The sequence below is a fragment of the Pan paniscus genome, chromosome 10 (genome assembly GCF_029289425.2).
Source record: "Pan paniscus chromosome 10, NHGRI_mPanPan1-v2.0_pri, whole genome shotgun sequence".
Classification (NCBI taxonomy): Eukaryota; Metazoa; Chordata; class Mammalia; order Primates; family Hominidae; genus Pan; species Pan paniscus.
The window spans coordinates 71621570-71640173 of NC_073259.2; the positions used below are offsets into that span (position 1 = coordinate 71621570).

General features: G+C 36.6%; 1 protein-coding gene across 4 annotated transcripts in view; it reads left to right on the plus strand.

The window, feature by feature from the left end:
• Positions 1-18604, plus strand: part of DNAI7 (dynein axonemal intermediate chain 7) — an 86980-nt gene that overhangs the window by 702 nt on the left and 67674 nt on the right. For 2 of the 4 annotated variants that reach the window (XM_057299485.1, XM_008954303.4), the window contains exon 2: positions 3922-3939. The exons of the other annotated variants lie outside the window; for them this stretch is intronic. In XM_057299485.1, coding sequence (XP_057155468.1) covers positions 3922-3939 — 18 coding nt within the window. The remainder of the gene's footprint in view (positions 1-3921; positions 3940-18604) is intronic. 4 annotated transcript variants of the gene reach the window in all.

Genomic DNA, 18604 nt, shown 5'->3' on the forward strand with positions numbered 1-18604 from the left:
GCCAACATGTAGCTATGAGAGTATCTCTGTCTGATTTTCTTAAATGTGGTTTCCATGAAGACATTTTCTATAATTAAAACCAGAGGAAGTGGAGAATGTAATTACTTATTTAATTCATTAATTAAGGGAAAATGTGGAGTGCATTCTTTGTACTTGGCACTGGGCTAGAAGCCAAGAATACCAAGAAGAACATGACGACAACTCTGCTTATAGGATACAGATTAAACAAATTAATTACAATACAGCTTTACAACTGTAACAATTGAAGTATCTAAAATGGGGTAACACACAGTTGGAAATGATGAAATTTCAGTGAGGGGAAACAAGGGAAGGAGAGTGGTGCTTTTCAACCTGTTTTAAAGTATAAATACGAGTTTTCCACATATGGTGGGAAGAAATAGGGAGTGGAGGCCTGGCGCGGTGGCTCACCCCTGTAATCCCAGCACTTTGGGAGGCCGAGGCGGGCAGATCACGATGTCAGGAGTTTGAGACCAGCCTGGCCAACTTGGTGAAACCCAGTCTCTACTAAAAATACAAAAATTAGCCGGGCGTGTTGGCGCGCACCTGTAATTCCAGCTACTCAGGGGGCTGAAGCAAGAGAATCGCTTGAACCTGGGAGGCGGAGGTTGCAGTGAGCCGAGATTGTGCCACTGCACTCCAGCCTGGGTTACAAAGCGAGACTCCGTCTCAAAAAAAAAGAGAAAAAAAGAAATAGGGAGTGGAGAGCATTCCTGGCGGAATGCAAATGGACCTTAAGTCAATTTATAATTGCTAATAAATTGGGGGAACAGTAAGCACTTACTTGTTACCTTCCAATTTGTTACCTGAGTTTCTTCTTCTTAGATCCTTCTCCCAATGTTTCTCAAAGTGTGGCCCATGGAACATTTATTTCTAATGCACCCGGAGTACTTGTTAAAAATGCAGATTCCAGGACCCCACTCAACTCCAAATCTACTGTATTAGTTTCCTAAGTCTGCCAAGAAAGGAATTGCCACAAACTGAGTGGTTAAAGAAAAGAAATTTATTGTCTCGTAGTTCTGGAGACTAGAAGTCCAAGATCAAAGTGTCAGCAGGTCTGTGATACCTCTGAGGGCCTTAGGGAGAGATCTGTTCAGACCTTTCCTGGCTTCTAGTAGTTTCTTGGTTTGTGGCAACAAAACTTCATTCTTCACATGGCATTCTCCATCTGAGTATATATATCCAAGTTTCCTTTTTTTAAAAATTATTATTATATAAGGACACAAATCATATTGGATTAGGGGCCCACCCTATTCAGTATGGCTTCATCTTAATTTAACTAATAAAATCAGCAGTGACCCTGTCTCCAATTAGATCAAATTCTGAAGTACTGGGGATCAGAATTTCAACGTATGAATTTTTTTTTCTTTTTTTTTTTTTCTTTTTGAGACTGTCTCGCTTTGTCACCTAGGCTGGAGTGCAGTGTCACCATCATGGCTTATCGAAGCCTCAGCCTCCCTGGTTCAAGCAATCTTCCCAACTCAGCCTCCTGAATAGCTGGGAGTACAAGGCATGTGCCACCACACCCAGCTAATTTTTAAATTTTTTTAGACAGGGTCTTGCTTTGTTGCCCAGGCTGCCCTCAAACTCCTGGGCTCAAGTGATTCTCCCACTTTGACCTCCCAAAATGCTGGGATTACAGGAGTAAGCCAGTGCACCCAGCCAACATATGATTTTTTTTTTTTTTTTTTTTTTTTTTTTGAGGCAGAGTTTCGCTCTGTTGCCCAGGCTGGAATGCAATGGCGCGATCTCGGCTTACTGAAACCTCTGCCTCCCAGGTTCAAGCGATTCTCCTTCAAGCGATTCTCCTGCCTCAGCCTCCCGAGTAGCTGGGATTACAGGTGCATGCCACCACGCCCAGCTAATTTTTGTATTTTTAGTAGAAACGAGGTGTCACCATGTTGGCCAGGCTGGTCTTGACCTCAGGTGATCCCCCTGCCTCGGCCTCCCAAAGTGCTGGGATTACAGCTGTGAGCCACCGCACCCGGACAACATGTAATTTTTTGAGCAATACAATTCAGCCCATAACATCTACTAAACCACAGTGTAGGAAGAGAAGTGAGTATACACACGTTTAGTCCATAAATATGCATTTCTAACAAGCTTCCCATATGATTCTTATGCCCTCTGAACTTTGAGAACTACTTCACTACATACTGGCTATTATGACATATAGGAGAAATGAGGATATGTACTTACCCCAAACCTGATTTATATTAAAAGCACAAGTGAGAAGTGACAATTTGCCCCTCTTTAAAATATGGCTAATTGAGAACTGGAGCAATGCTATTTACATATTCAGCTGTTTAGTACTTATTTCACGATGGAAGTATGTTAACTATTAATTGATAGAAGCTATGATAAAAATAGAATCTATTTGTAAAAATTATATGGCAGCAAAGTCTCTACTTTTCTATCTCCAGTGCCTCAGATTGCCTTGTGTGTAAATCATTAATTAATATCTGCTGAGTGAATTAGTGTAATATATGCACTCTTCAAGAAGATGGAATCTACTGATATGTGTTAAACTTCAGTTTTACACAGTATAATCTTATGGGTTGAACTAATATTTCCCATGTATAACTCTTCAAATATGTAAAGTGTCTTATGTTCACATGATCTCCTATAAATTCCTTACCAGAAATCTGATAAACACATGAGCCTAATCAGGAAAGTATAAGTGATATTATTGTAACTGTGAGTCTTTTTTGAAATCCTGTGCTTTCCAAAATAATTTCCAGAAAAGAATAGATCTGCCTTAAAACACATTGCTGAATAGAATCTTCATTTTATCATAGCTTTGCCTGCTTTATTTATTTATTTATTTGTTTATTTTTTGAGTCTTGCTCTGTCACCCAGGCTGGAGTGCAGTGGTGCGATGTTGGCTTACTGCAGCTCCGCCTCCCAGGTTCAAGGGACTCTCCTGCCTCAGCCTCCCAAGTAGCTGGGACTACAGACACATGCCACCATGCCCGGCCAATTTTCTGTATTTTTAGTAGAGACGGGGTTTCACCGTGTTAGCCAGGATGGCCTCCATCTCCTGACCCCGTGATCCACCTTCCTCAGCCGCCCAAAGTGCTGGGATTACAGGTGTGAGCCACCACACCCAGCCGCCTGTTTTATTTATTTATTCATTTTTTGGAAATGCGGTCTCGCTTGGCTGCCCAGGCTGAGTGTCATGGCTCGCTGCAGCCTTGACCTCCTGGGCTCAAGTGATCTTCCCACCTCAGCCTCCCAAGTAGCTGGGACCACACGCATGTGCTTGGCTAATTTTTAAAATTTTTTGTAGAGACGGGGTCTTCCTGTGTTGCCCCGGCTGATCTTGAACTCTTGGGTTCAGGTGATCCTCCCGCCTTGGCCTCCGCAAGTGCTATTACAGGAGTGAGCCACCGTGTGAGGCTACTTTGCGTGCTTTAAATAACTGATTCCCTTTCTATAAAAATCATCAATCTAACTTTATGGAAAGGTTATTTCTTTATGAGATCATTCCCACACTTGCAAATTTGACATTAGTGCCAATAATTGGTCAATGATTTATTGTCCTTTGAACCCTTTAAACTAGTGCCTTCTTGACTAGTACTCTGTTTAGTAACAGGGCATTTCATTAAACATGGATCATTGATTGTCCTAAGAAACAGTGTAAAATCTACGTACAAAAAAATGGTTCAGTAGGTGAACTTAGTTTTTCTATACTTATTTGTAGTTTTGTCTGAACTCTTTTTAAAAAAGCATTTTATTTTGGGATAATTTTAGATTTGCAAGGAAAGTTACAAAGATGGTACAGAGAGTTCCCTTATGCCCTTTACCAAGCTTCTTCTAATTTTAACATCTTACATAATCATGATACTGTTGTATCAGAATTGTCTTTAAAATTGATCAATTCTTTTGTTTTCCAACTTTTAGGGTCCCAAAGCAAAAAAGGTATGTAGAATTTTTTTCAAAATAGATAGTTGTATAATCACTTACAGTGTATGAACAGAATATTTACAGAATTATAAAATATTTTTATAGTTTTAGTTTGTAGAGTTTACTAAGCTTACTTTTTAGACATTAATGCAGTTTAAATCATGGAATAATCCTTTACAACAGTAGGACGCATTTCAAATTTGACATAAGAGAGTTCTAATTTCACAAATACTCTTAAAAATAGCTTTTAATTTTTACTTATGTCTAGATTTGGGGCTTTTTGTTAATTCTGCTCTAGAAAATGTTGGATTAGGAACCCCTTTTTCTTCACTCTAGATACATATATAAAATTTTAATTATAAAATGTGCTATGGCTTTAAAGTGAAATCTAAGGTAATACAACTTTAAATGGGTTGCATGGTAACACATACTTGGTGGTTTTTTTTGTACTGTTTAGAAATTTGAGTTCAATAAACAATGTACCATTCTATATGCCTTTTTCCAGAATGCCTTTTTCTCTCTTTACTTTGTAGATTTATACTTTAAATTAGAGTTTATAATCCATTGGCTGGCAGTCCAAATTTACCCTACAGACATATTTTGTTTGACCTTAGAAGTGTTTTTTTTTTTTTTAAATCAGTTGCCAACCTATTTTTATGCAACAATCTGATTTCCATCTATTCTTAAGAAATTGGAAACCTGATAACATTGGGCCTAAATAGTCCTGTAAGGCAACAATTGGCTGGGCTGAATAACAGCTACCCCTTTTGGGAATGCATAAAATCTTTGATTTGCCATAGTCTTAACCATAACCAAACCTCTTAGTTTATTTACCTGCTTGGTCCCAACAGGGATTTGGGTCTGGAATGCCTGCTTTAAGGCATATCTCAAATGTCACTTCTCTGTAAATTTTCCCATTGTTCTCTGTTACAGATCAATTATACTCTGTATTTTCTTGGTTTTGTTTTGTTTTGTATTTTAGAGACAGGGTCTCACTCTGTCACCCAGGCTGGAGTGCAGTGGCATGGTCTTGGCTTACTGCAACTTCCACCTTCCGGGTTCAAGCAATTCTCCCACCTCAGCCTCTTGATTAGCTGGGATTACAGGCACGCACCACCATGCCTGGCTAATTTTTGTATTTTTTGGTAGAGACAGGGTTTCACTTTGTTGGCCAGGCTGGTCTTGAACTCTTGACCTCAAGTGATCTGCCGGCCTCAGCCTCCCAGAGTGCTAGGATTACAGGCATGAGTCACTGCGCCCGGCTTATACTCTGTGTTTTCATAGCACATGCATTCGTGCATACCTCAATTATAACCCTTTATCATTTTATTGTAATTATTTATAATGGTGAGCTTTTCATGGTCAGGAGCGTGTCATATTTTTACATCCGTAATGTTTAGCACAGTGCCTGGCACATAGTAGAAATTCATTCAATATTTGTTGAATGAATATGCGAAACCCCATTTAATCTACCACCTTTAAAAACACTTGGGCTCATTCCAGGAAATGTTTATATACAGTGTATTCAGTATTTATACAGTTAAACATTTCTTCAAGAAATACCATTGAGTGCCTTCTTTGTTTGCTTCTGTCAGTCACTTGGACCCATGACCAACCTGATATTCTTTTAGAAATTGTGGATATAACTGAACAAAATTTATGAAGGCTCTGGAAGCATTCAAGCATTCTGGGGGGCCTGTGTGTCTCTGTAATCATTCATTGATTTGTGTGGACATTCATTTTGTGCTTTAGACTATGAAATCTTAGAGGCATCATTTTAAATCCGAAAACTCATTGTTTTAAATTACCTTGGTACTTCATGATATACATGGGTGGGCTATTACGTTGATAGTATTGTTTCTCTGAAAGAATGGTGAGATTCTTCCTATGAAATTTGAAACCAAACCCAGAGAAGAAATCGCTTACTTTTTTTTTTTTTTTTTTTTTTTTTTGAGACAGAGTCTTGCTCTGTTGCCAAGGTGGGAGTGCAGTGGCACAATCTTGGCTTACTGCAACCTTCGCCTCCCAGGTTCAAGTAAAGAAATCACTTACTTTTTAATTATTTCACTTTTAAATATTGCAGTTTGGAGATGAGGTGTTCTGTAAAGGGAATTTACAGTGTAGGTAGGAAAACATTGAAGGATATATTTTATACTTTCTGGTTTTTTAAAGTTTTCTTAAGGGAAAATTAATAAACACACATGGTACAAAATTAAAATAGCATTAAAAAATTGAAACTTTTCTTCCACCCAAGACATTTGATCTGCCTTCCTAGAACCACTGTACATCTTTTCATAAATTTTCTAAACATTAAAGGGCGCACATATGTACACACACAGAGACCCCTTTTCTCCCTGCCTATGGGAGCATTCTGCACCTTCTATTTTTCACTTAACAATATTTTATTAATTATAGGATACTCATCTTTTTACATTTTAACATTACTGAAATTGAGATGTGTCTTATAATCATTGTAGTCCTGGATTGACATCCACTTCTTCAACAGAAGATGTTTGCTTCTATCTGTCAGTTGGGCTTATTACCAGTCTGGTACTACTTAAATTCTATGCTTGAGGGTTTTGGACCACACCAATGGTATGAGTCAGACTGCAAATCCACATGAACCGGCTTGTGGTTTAAATTCTCAGGAATTTTTTTTCTTCCTTCTACCAGTGTCAGAGTTGAGATATGCAAGCCTTCTTTTTTTTTTGCTCTGCATTACTGTGTTGTGGGATTGTTTGTCTTTCCCTATATCCAGTTTTATACAGGTATCGCCTTTAACTGCCATCTTAGGCATTATTTCCTTTTTTGGGACATAATAAATACATCTTACATCTGATGACATCTTAGGTTCAATGGAGTAAGTATACCTTGGGGACCTTTTTGTTTTGGCTTATTGAAATTACCTCACTCTTTTTCATGGCTGCATCATATCTCATTGAAAGTATGCTACATGATTTTTATGTTGGCCCTATTTTTTGCTATCACAATCAAGGCAGGAATGAAGATCCTTATATATAAGTTCTTGCAAACATGGAAGAATATTTATTTCATTGATTTAGCAGTGTTCAAGGCATTAAGTGAACAGCAGCAAGACCAAGTTCCTGCCTTCATGAAGCTTACATTCAACTTGAGGGTGGGAAGTGAGACAGGAATATAAATAATATAATTTCAGGTAGCTTTTAATACATAGAAACTAAGAGGTCATGAAAAAATGTGGGGTAGGGCTAATGATGATGCTATTTCATATAATATGATTAAGGAAGTAAAATTTAAGAAGAGACCTGGATGAAGCAAGGGAGTAGGTTAGTAATTACCTGGGGGAATGAGTATATTAAGCAGGAGAAACAGACATAGTTTAGAATGACCTTGGTGAAATGCCAGTGTGGTTAGAACAGACAGTGAGGTAGAAAGTGAAAGATAAAAACACGACATGGAGACCGTGGTTAATCAGGAGCCGGTTTGTAGTTCATGGCCAAGTAAGCCATGGTAAAGTATTTGGGTTTTATTGTGAGTGTGATGGGCAGCCTGGGAAAGTTGTAAACAGAAAAGTGGCATGATCTGATTTACATTTTTAAAGGATCACTTTGATTGCCATGTGGAAAATTCACTGTAGGGGGACACAAGGGTGAAAGTAGGGGTACCCTTTAGGAATCCATTACAGCAGTGTAGGTTAGAAGTCTTCAAACTGAGAAGTAAATCATACTCTGACAGGTGTACAAAGGTTTTCTAAGGATACAAGGACACAGTCTTATGGAAATCAATCTTCAGATGATTGACTTCCATATTTACCTTTTCCTGAGAAAATGTAGTCATACATTAAAAAAAACCCTGCCTTTTTACCATTGCATCCTCCTCTGTCACAATCACCCTTCTTACAAAGTAAAGCTTATCTGTTATCTACTCCCATTCTGTGATTCTTTGCCCTTGGGACTGGGATGTGAAACCTTTAGACAATTCGAAACATTGATGTTGGCAAAGCTAACATCAGACACTAAGGACTTCCTGTTTTTGTCTGCCTTACCTGTCTTTTTGGAAGTGGTGAAATGTGTCATTAGAAGTATTGAGATATTGTGAATTTATACATATGGTAGTGTGAAGTGGTGATCATTTTTGTTTAGTTACATTGCCCATGAGATTATTATCAAATTATGGTACCAAAGAGTGTATCAAGTTACATTGTGAGAGATTTTTTTGGTACTATCATTTGATAATAATGTTTTGGTACCAGACTACAAAGATAATGTAATTAATTTTTTAATGAAGAAAGATTAGTGTATTAGTAAAAATGTGAGTGTAATATTTTTACGCAGATTTCAAAGTTGCCTTTTGAAACTTCACGTAATTTAAATTAATATTGTTCATTGCAAAAGTTAGAAAATTGTGTAAGACTATAGAAAAGGTTATGATACCTGATGTACTATTAAAAAACCCATCACTACATTTATATTAATATATTTTTATCAGAAACCACTGTACTTCACAGAATACATGAAATACAGAAAACAGTGATTAGACTATGAGAAGAATTGCCTTACAAATTGATGAATATATAGATGATTCCAGTTAGTCTCAGTTAATAATTTATGACTTTTCTTCCAGTGAAGAAAATGGCATTATTAATACAAATTTGATGTTCAAATTACTGTTTAGGAATACAACTGTGAAGAGATTTTACAAAACTTTTAATACTTTATTTGAATTGATTGTATTTTATTTGATTGAAATCATGCTCAACTACCCCCAGGAATGGGACTGTAATGAATGGGCAAAAGGGGGGTGCTTATTGCTATAGTCTGTACTTTAAATTCTATTTTCATTTAGGAACACTGTCATCACAAACAGGCTTCAGTGGCCCAAGAGTGAGTCCTGGTTTTCATGGAACATTCAGTGCTGACACTAAAATATAAATGGTATTGAGTTCAGGACATTAAAATTGCATCTTTTAAAAACAATATATGAAGGAATTAAATCAATTTACATCTGGCTTATAATCAAAAATGAGATAGGTTGCCATGAACATGCATATCAACATATTTATTTGTACCAAAAAATGAAGTCAGACTGTCTGATAGAAAGTAAGTCTAATATGGCCATTTAGTTTAAGTTCGAAAACAGTTTTGCCAATTAGGTAAATGGTAGACATTTTTTATACTTCAAATGAGCTAAATCTGCAGCTTTAAGATTTTGGTGAAAGTGATATGATAAAAAAATTACCAGAAATAATATTTTGATCTTTCTGATTTCATTAATTTGAGGCTTAGGATTTTTGGGACTGCCATTTCTGCTAAAAACAATAAATAGTGCTCACTACAATGTATACAGATAGATCAAAGCTATCATCTTAAAAACATTTAAGAGGCGATAATACAGGAAGAAATTATCAGGAAAAAACCTGAGTGAAGACATAAACCAAAGAAGTAATGGAAGCACTACAACTGTTTTTGTTTTTTGTTTATTTTATTTTATTTTAGAGACAGGATCTTGCTGTGTCACCCAGGCTGGAGTACAGTGGTGTAATTACAGCTAACTGTAGCCTCAACCTCCCAGGCTCAAGTGATCTTCCCACCTCAGCCTCCTGAGACTACAACCATGTGCTACCATGCCTGGCAATTTCTTTTTCTTTTTCTTTTTCTTTTTTAATAGAGATGGGATCCCACTGTGTTGTCCAGGGTGGTCTCAAACTCCTGGGCTCAAGCAATTCTGCTTTGACCTCCCAAAGTGCTGGAATTGCAGGCATGAGTCACCATGCCCAGTCCAAAGCAATTTTTATCATGAGGGTATTTGCAGAGCTGGGCAGAACTTGAGCTTTGGTCTTCATAGCAAAAATGAAAGCCAGACAGTGGAATGATGTCTTCAATGTGCTGAAAGAAAATAGCTGCCAACTTAGAATTCTGTACCAGGTAAAATAAGTTTTCAAAAATAAAGGTGGAATAAAAGCATTTTCTTACAAACCAAAACTGAGTTTGCCACCTGCAAAACAGATTATGTCTGTACTGTATAAAACAAAAACCATAGTAAAAAACATGTGGGTTTAACAGTAATTAAACTAAGATACATGACAACAAACAACCCAGATGTTCATCAGTTGATTAATCAATAAACAAAATTTGGTATATCTATGCATTGGAATATTATTTGGGCATAAGAAGGAAGTACTGATGCATGATATAGCATGGATGAACCTCGAAAGCATGCTAAATGGAAGAAGCCAGTCACAAAAGACCACATTTTACATGATTACAGTTATATGAAGTGTCCAGAAGAGGCAAATCTACAGAGACAGAAAGTAGATTCATAGTTTCCATGAGCTAGGTATTTGGAAGAAGTGGAGAGTAACTACTAATGAGTATAAGATTTCTATTTCGGGGTGATGAAAAATGTTCTAAAATTGATTGTGGTGATGGTTACACAACTCTGTGAATATACTAAAAACCATTAAATTGTGCACTTTATATGGGTGAATTACATGGAATGTGAATTATATCTCAATAAAACTATTGTTAAAAACATGCATGATAATACTAATCCATAATTTGGTAGGGGAAGGACAAATTGAGTTAAGACATTCTAAAGTCCTTGGGAAAGAGGATACAGGTCTGGATATAGAAGGCATATTTGTTGACTTTCTGTAGTAGCCATTAAAATTACACAGTGTATAACTTCTCAACTGGTAGAGAGAACATAGTGGAATAATAAAAAAAAAATCAGTTGAAAAGTTACCAAGAAATAATACAGAATAACACTCAAAAGTAAGATAGTATATTTAAGCCCAAATATATCAGTAAATACATGGAATATAAATGGATCTATTACTCTTGTTAAAAGTGAAAGATCGTCAATAATAAAGAATAAAATCCAACAATAATCTTCTTACAAACAGCCACCTTAAGAATAAAGATTCCAGCAATTTGGGAGACTGAGGCAGAAGGATCGCTTGAGTCCATGGGTTTGAGACCAGCCTGGACAACATAGACCCCATCTCTACAAAAAGTAAAAAATTAAAAAAAAAAATTTAAATACAGAAAAGTTGGAAGTGAAATGATGGAAAAAGTCATACTATACAAATTACTAGAAAAACAAAAGCTTATATAGCTGTATTAATATTAGACACAATAGACTTTAAGACAAAAAGCACTTCTAGAAATAAAGAGGGACATTTTGTGGTGATCAAGATTTTTGTTTATTTGTTTTGTTTTGAGCATTGGTTTCAGCAGAAGCCCAAATCCCAGCATTACCCGATATACCCACGTACAGGTTTGTTACATGGGGATATTGGATGATGCTGGGATTTTGGCTTCTGGTGAAACCATTGCTCAAACAGTGAACTTAGTCCCAATACGTAGTTTTTCAACCCTTGTCCCCGCTCCCTCCCCTCTTTTAGAGTCCCCAGTGTCTATTGTTTCTACCCTTATGACCATGTGTACCCATTGTACTTATAAGTGAGAACATTTAGTATTTGATTTTCTGTTTCTGCTTTAATTCACTTAGGGTAATGGCCTCCAACTGTATCCATGTTGCTGCAAAGGACATAATTTCATTCTTTTTATGGCTGTGTAGTATGCTATGATGTATATGTACCTCATTTTCCTTCTTTCCTTCCTTTCTTTCTTTCCTTTCTTTCTCTCCTTCTCTCCTTCCCTTCCTCCCTTACTCCCTTCCTCCCTTCCTTTCATTCCTTTCTTTCCTTTCTTCTTTTCACTTCATTTCCTGGGCTGAAGTGCAGTGGCATGATCTTGGCTTACAGCGGGCTTGACTTCCTGAGCTCAAGCGATCCTCCCACCTCAGCCTCTCAGGTAGCTGGGACCACAGACATGTGCCACCACATCTAGCTAATTAAAAAAAAATTTTTAAGAGATGAGATCATTCTATGTTGCCCAGGCTGGTCTTAAACTTTGGGGCTCAGGTGATCCTCTTACCAGGGCCTCTGAAAGCACTGAGATTACAGGCATGAGAGCCACCACATCTGGCTTGTGTGTGTGTGTGTGTGTGTGTGTGTGTGTGTGTGTGTGTAGACAGTCTCACTCTATCACTCTGGCTGCAGTGCTGTGGCACGATCACAGCTCACTGCAGCCTCGACCTCCCAGTCTCAAGCGATCCTCCCACCTCAGCCTGAGTAGCTGGGACTATAGGTGTGTGCTACCACACCCTACATTTTCTTTATCCAATCCACTGTTGATTAGGTTAATTAGGTTGATTCCATGATTTTGTTGTTGTGACTAGTACTACAATAAAATACTAGTACAGATGTCTTTTTTTTTTTTTTTTTTTGAGATGAAGTTTCACTCTTGTTGCCCAGGCTGGAGTGCAATGGTGCGATCTCGGCTCGCTGCAACCTCCGCCCCCCAGGTTCAAGTGATTCTCCTGCCTCAGCCTCCCGAGTAGCTGGGATTACAGGCATGTACCACCATGCCCGGCTAATGTTGTATTTTTAGTAGAGATGGGGTTTCTCCATGTTGGTCAGGCTGATCTCAACCTCCCAACCTCAGGTGATCTGCCCGCCTCGGCCTCCCAAAGTGCTGGAATTACAGGCGTGAGCCACCACGCCCAGCCTACAGGTGTCTCTTTGAAAAAAAAAAAAAAATTTCTTTTCTTTTCAGCAGATACCCAGTAGTGGGATTGCTGGGTTGAATGGTAGGTTTATTTTAAATTCTTTAATAAATCTTCATATTGTTTTCAATAGGGGTTGAACTAATTTACATTCCTACCAACAGTTCCCTTTTCTCTGCATCCTCACCAACATGTCTCTTTTTTTATTTTTTAATAGTAGACATTCTGACTAGTGTGAGATGATATCTCACTGTGGTTTTAATTGATATCTATCTGATTAGTGATCTTGAGCATTTGTTCATGTGTGTTGCCACTTATATGTCCTCTTTTGAGAAGTATCTGTTCATGTCCTTTCCCCACTTTTTAATGGGGCTTTTTTTTTCTTACTAAGTTCCTTATCGATTCTGGGTATTTGTCCTTTGTCAGATGCATAGTTTGAAAATATTTTCTCCTATTTTGTAGGTTGTCTGTTGACTGTGTTGTTTCTTTTGCTATGCAGAAGCTCTTTAGTTTAATTAAGTCCCATTCATCAATTTTTGTTTTTGTTGCAATTGCTTTTAAGGTCTTAGTTATAAATTATTTGCCTAGGCCAATGCCCAGAAGAGTTTTTCCTGGTTTTCTTTTAGGGTTTTTATAGTTTGAGGTCTTGGCTGGATGCAATAGTGCACACCTGTAATCCCAACACTTTGGGAGGCTGAAGCAGAAGGATTGCTTGAGGCCGGGAGTTCAAGACCAACCTGGGAAACATAGTGAGACCCCCACCTCTGCAAAAAATGAAAATAAAAAATTAGCCAGATGCAGTGGCATGCATCTGTAATTCTAGCTACTCCTGAGGCTGAGGTGGGAGAATTGCGTGAGCCCAGGAGTTTGAGATTACAGTAAGCTATGATTGCACCACTGCACTCCCATTCTTTCCTGAATGACAAAGCGAGACTCTGTCTCTTAAAAAAAATTATAGGCCGGGCACGATGGCTCATGCCTATAGTCCCAGCACTTTGGGAGGCCAAGGCAGGCGGATCATCTGAGGTCAGGAGTTCGAGATCAGCCTGCCCAACATGGCGAAACCCCGTCTCTACTAAAAATACAAAAAATTAGCCGATCGTGGTGGCAGGCGCCTGTAATCCCAGCTACTCAGGAGGCTGAAGCAGGAGAATCTCTTGAACCCGGGAGGCAGAGGTTGCAGTGAGCCGAGATTGCACCACTACACTCCAGCCTGGGCGACAGGAGTGAAAAAAAAAATTATAGTTTGAGGTCTTATATTTAAGTCTTTAATCCATCTTGAGTTAATTTTTATATATGTTAAGAGTTAGGGGTCCAGTTTCATTCTTCTGCAAGTGGCTAGCCAGTTTTCCTAGCATCATTTATTGAACCCAGTGGCCTTTCCCCATTGTTTGTTTATTTTTGCTAACTTTGTTGAAGATCAGTTGGTTGTAGGTGTATGGCTTTATTTCTGGGTTCTCTATTGTGTTCCATTGATCTATTTTTATACCAATACCATGTTATTTTGGTTGCTACAGCCTGTAGTATAGTTTGAAGTTTGGTAACGTGATGGCTCCAGCTTTCTTCTTTTTGCTTAGGATTGCTTTGGCTATGTGGGCTCTTTTTTGGTTTCATATACATTTTAGAATTGTTTTTTCTAGTTCTGTGAAAAATAACGTTGGTAATTTGATAGGAATTGCATTGAATCTGTAGATTGCTTTGGGCAGTGTGATCATTTTAGTGTGATACTGATTCTTCTAATCCGTGAGCATGGATTATTTTTCCATTTGTTTGTGCCATCTGTGATTTCTTTCAGCAGTGTTTGGTAGTTCTCTTTGTAGAGATATTTCACCTCCTTGGTTAAATATATTTCTAGATATTTTATTTTTGTGTGCATGACTGTTGTAAATGGGATTGAGTTCTTGATTTGCTTCTCAGCTTAAACGTTGTTGGTGTGTAGAAATGCTACTTGTTTTTGCATGTTGTATCCTGAAACTTTACTGAAGTTGTTTATCAGGTCCAGGAGGTATTTGGAGGAATCTTTACCGTTTTCTAGGCATAGGATCATGTTGTCAGTGAACAAAGATAATTTGACTTTCTCTTTTCCTATTTGGATGCCTTTTATTGCTTTCTCTTGACTGATTGGTATGGCTAGGATTTCCAGTACTATTGAATAGGAGTGATGAGAGTGGACACCCTTTTCATGTTCCAGTTCTTAGGGGGAATGCTTTCAGCTTTTGCCTATTCAGTATGATGTTGGCTGTGGGTTTGTCATACATAGATGGTTCTTACTAGTTTGAGATATGTTCATTTGATACCTAGTTTTTTGAGGGTTTTTTTTTTAATCATGAAGGGATATTGGATTTTATCAAAAGGGTTTTCTGTGTCTATTGGGATGATCATATGGTTTTTGTTTTTAATTCTGCTTATGTGGTAAATCACATTTATTGATTTGTGTATGTTGAACCATCCTTGCATGATGATAAAGACTTGATTAGCCAAGGAAATCTAATTTTAAATTTGTGTATACCTACTTACAAAGCCTTGAAATATACAATGCACAAATTCAGGGAACTACAAGGAGAAATAGACACATCCACAATCATAGTGGAAGATTTTCTCTTTCAATAATTAATAGAATAGTGTTTAAAAAATCAGTAAGGATTTAGAAGATTGGAGCAGCATGATAAACAAATCTCATGAATTAAACATATTTAGAACACCACACCAAACAAGTAGAGGATTCTAAGCACGCAAACATTTTCCCCCAAAATTGCTAGTATACTATGATACAAAACTATTCTCAAAGTTCAGTGCATGAAAACAATTCAGACAATGTATCATAATGAATATTATATTGAAGGTAAAAATAATTCAGTAGCAAACAGGAAGGTACAATATGCTTGGAATTTTTAAAACATTCTAAAATGGGTCAAGAAGTAATATAATGGAAATTAGAAAATATTTTAAACTTATTGTTAAGGAAAATACTTAAAAATTTGTGGAATGTATGTAAAGCAATACTTAGAGGGAAATATGTAGACCTAAATATTTATATTAGAAGAAAAGAGGCTAAAAATTAATGATCCTAGGTATCCTTCTCAAGAATTCAGAAAAAGAATAAAACCCAAAGGAGAAGGAAGGAAATAATAAGAACAAATATAGAAGGAAGGAGAAGAAAGGAAATAATAAGAACAAATATGGACATTAATAGAAAACACAGAATAGAGTGAGTCAGTAACCGCATATCCTTCAAGTCTTCACTTAAATGCCGCCTTCTCCATGAGGCCAATCCAAACCACTGTATTTAAAATTGTGATTTCGTCCCTTTCACAACTACACCAGCCATCTGGAGTCCCCCTACTTTCTTCCATATCACTTATCACTCCTTAAAATATTGTATAATTTATTTTAAATTTTAGTATATTGTTTTTGCCTTCCTCTTTACATTTGAATTGTAAGTGCAAGGATTTTTGTTTACTTTTATATCTCAAATAAGAGGCACATGTTAGACTCTCAGTATTTATTAAATAAATGAACAAGTCACAGTAGATTTCTTTGAAAACTGATAAAATTGACAATTATCTGATACGTCAAGAAGAACAAAAGGCATAAATAATAAATATTAAGAATGAAAAGGGAGACATGACTTTAACAATAAATGACATTATTTGAGCAACTTTATATGCCAATATATTAGAAAACTTAGATGAATTAGACAAATAGCCAGAAAAAAATTAAACTGTTTTCATGAAGAAGTAGAAAACCTGAATAGTCCTATAATCATTTAAGAAATTAAATCAGTGGTTATAAATATTCCCAGAAAGAAAATTCTAGATCCATAAGTCTTTATATGCTAGTTTTTCATTCAGAGGTAAAGAAATAATTTCACACTTAATACAGATTCTTCTAGAGCATGACAAAAGGGGGAACACTCCTTAAGTCATTTTGAGTTAAATGGATAATCTGAAGATATTACGAGAAAGGAAAATGTAAGTGCATTCATGACACAAATACAAAAATCCTAAACAAAATGTTACCAGGCTCAATCTGGAAGATGATAATAAATCATGACACAATTCAGTTTATCCCAGGAAGGGAGAGTTGCTTTAATATGAGAAATTAAATAAATATAATTAGATTGAATTAGAAATGCATTTAATGCACTTTACCATTTGATAGGTTACAGCGCACTTTCTTAGTCTGATAAAGATGTCTGTATTTTTTAACACCTTTTAGATGAGCAAAAGTGCTGAAATTAACAAATATTGACTTGGATAATAATTGTGGGAGTATAAATTTGAAATAATGATTGTGGAGGTGTAAATTAGAATAACTACTTTGGACAGTTCATCTTTAGTAAAGTTGAAAATGTACGTACCCATCAGTTTTATTTCTAGGGACATACAACAGAAAACCCCTTGCAGACGGACACCAGGATAGATATATTCAAAGGTTTATAGCAGCATTAATGATAGTAAGAAACCAGAAACAATCCAATGTCTAGCAATAGAAAAAGGATAAATAAATCAATGGATTACTATTCAGCAGTGAAAATATACAGCCATAGCAATGTCCATCAACATGAATGAATTTTGCAAACCATAATGTATATCTAAAGAAGTAAATCACAAATAAGGGCAAATATTGTATTTTTCCACTTAGATATCTAGAGTAGTCAAACTCATATAGACAAAGTAGAATGGTGAGTGACAGGGCTAGGGGCAATGGGGAGCTATTGTTTAATGGTATACAGGGTTTCAGTTTGGGATGCTGAAAAAGTTCTGGAGGTGGATTGTGATGATTGTACATCAGTGTGCATATGTTTAAAGCCACTGAATTGCACACTTGAAAATGGTTAAAATGACTGGGCAAGGTGGGTCACACCTGTAATCCCAGAACTTTGGGAGGCCAAGGCAGGTGAATCACTTGAGGTCAGGAGTTCAATACCAGCCTGGCCAACATGGAGAAACCCCACCTCTACTAAAAATACAAAAATTAGCCAGGCAGGGTGGTGGGCACCTGTAATCCCAGCTACTCAGGAGGCTGAGGCAGGAGAATTGCTTGAACCTGGGAGGTGGAGGTTGTAGTGAGCCGAGATCGCACCACTGCACTCCAACCTGGGTGACAGAGTGAGACTCCATCTCAAAAAAAAAAAAAAAAAAAAAAGAAAATGGTTAAAATGGTAAATTTTATGTTATGTATACTTTGCCACAATTAAAAAAAAGCAAATCACAATAATATACATAAAGTATCATTAAATTTATGGAAAGTTCAAAAATCTATATTTTTCATATATATACGTAAGAAAACTATAAAGAAAAACAAGGAAATGATCACAAAAGTCAGAGATTATCCGTAGGGTTAATTTTTATTGTAAATCAGCATATAATTTTTGGCATAGGAGGTGAAGGAATTCAAAGAATTGCATGATGTTACTATAACCTATTCTGATTGATTTTTAAATATAAACCAGGTTTCTCTCTCACATATTTATAAAAATTAAAAAATAAAAATAGAATTAATCTGAATTTCTGTTTCATTCAGCACTAGCTAGCATTTATCCATGGATTATGAGCTAACCAGAAAAAAGAAAAAGCCCAACATTTCATCAAGAGATGTACATCCAGGAAAATTTTAGTTTTTATGTTTAACATTTAGTTATCAAAATTTATAATATGTTACTTTATTCAGTTGTGTACTGAAAATAAGATTAACTCAATCTAGAGCAGAATTTTTAATACTTAGAGACAAAGGAAATAAATGTTTTAATTTAAATTTTTATTCATATTTTTATAACAAATATAAAAGGATCAACAAAAGTTTTTCAAGTATATTACATTAGGATAAGAGTCTGTGAGGGAAGTGGCGTGGAAATATGAACTCAAATAGAAAACAGATGAACATTTTTATTTTAAAAAAGCTTGTTTATATTTTAAATTGGTCATTAAATCTCTGTGGTATGTAGATTCTATTGGATATATCCCTTTTTCTGAGATGGAGTCTCGCTCTGTCATCCAGGCTGGAGTGCAGTGGCATGATCTCGGCTCCCTGCAATCTCCACCTCCCAGGTTCAAGCAATTCTCCTACCTCAGCCTCCCGAGTAGCTGGGATTATAGGTGCCTGCCACCATACCCGGCTAATTTTTTAT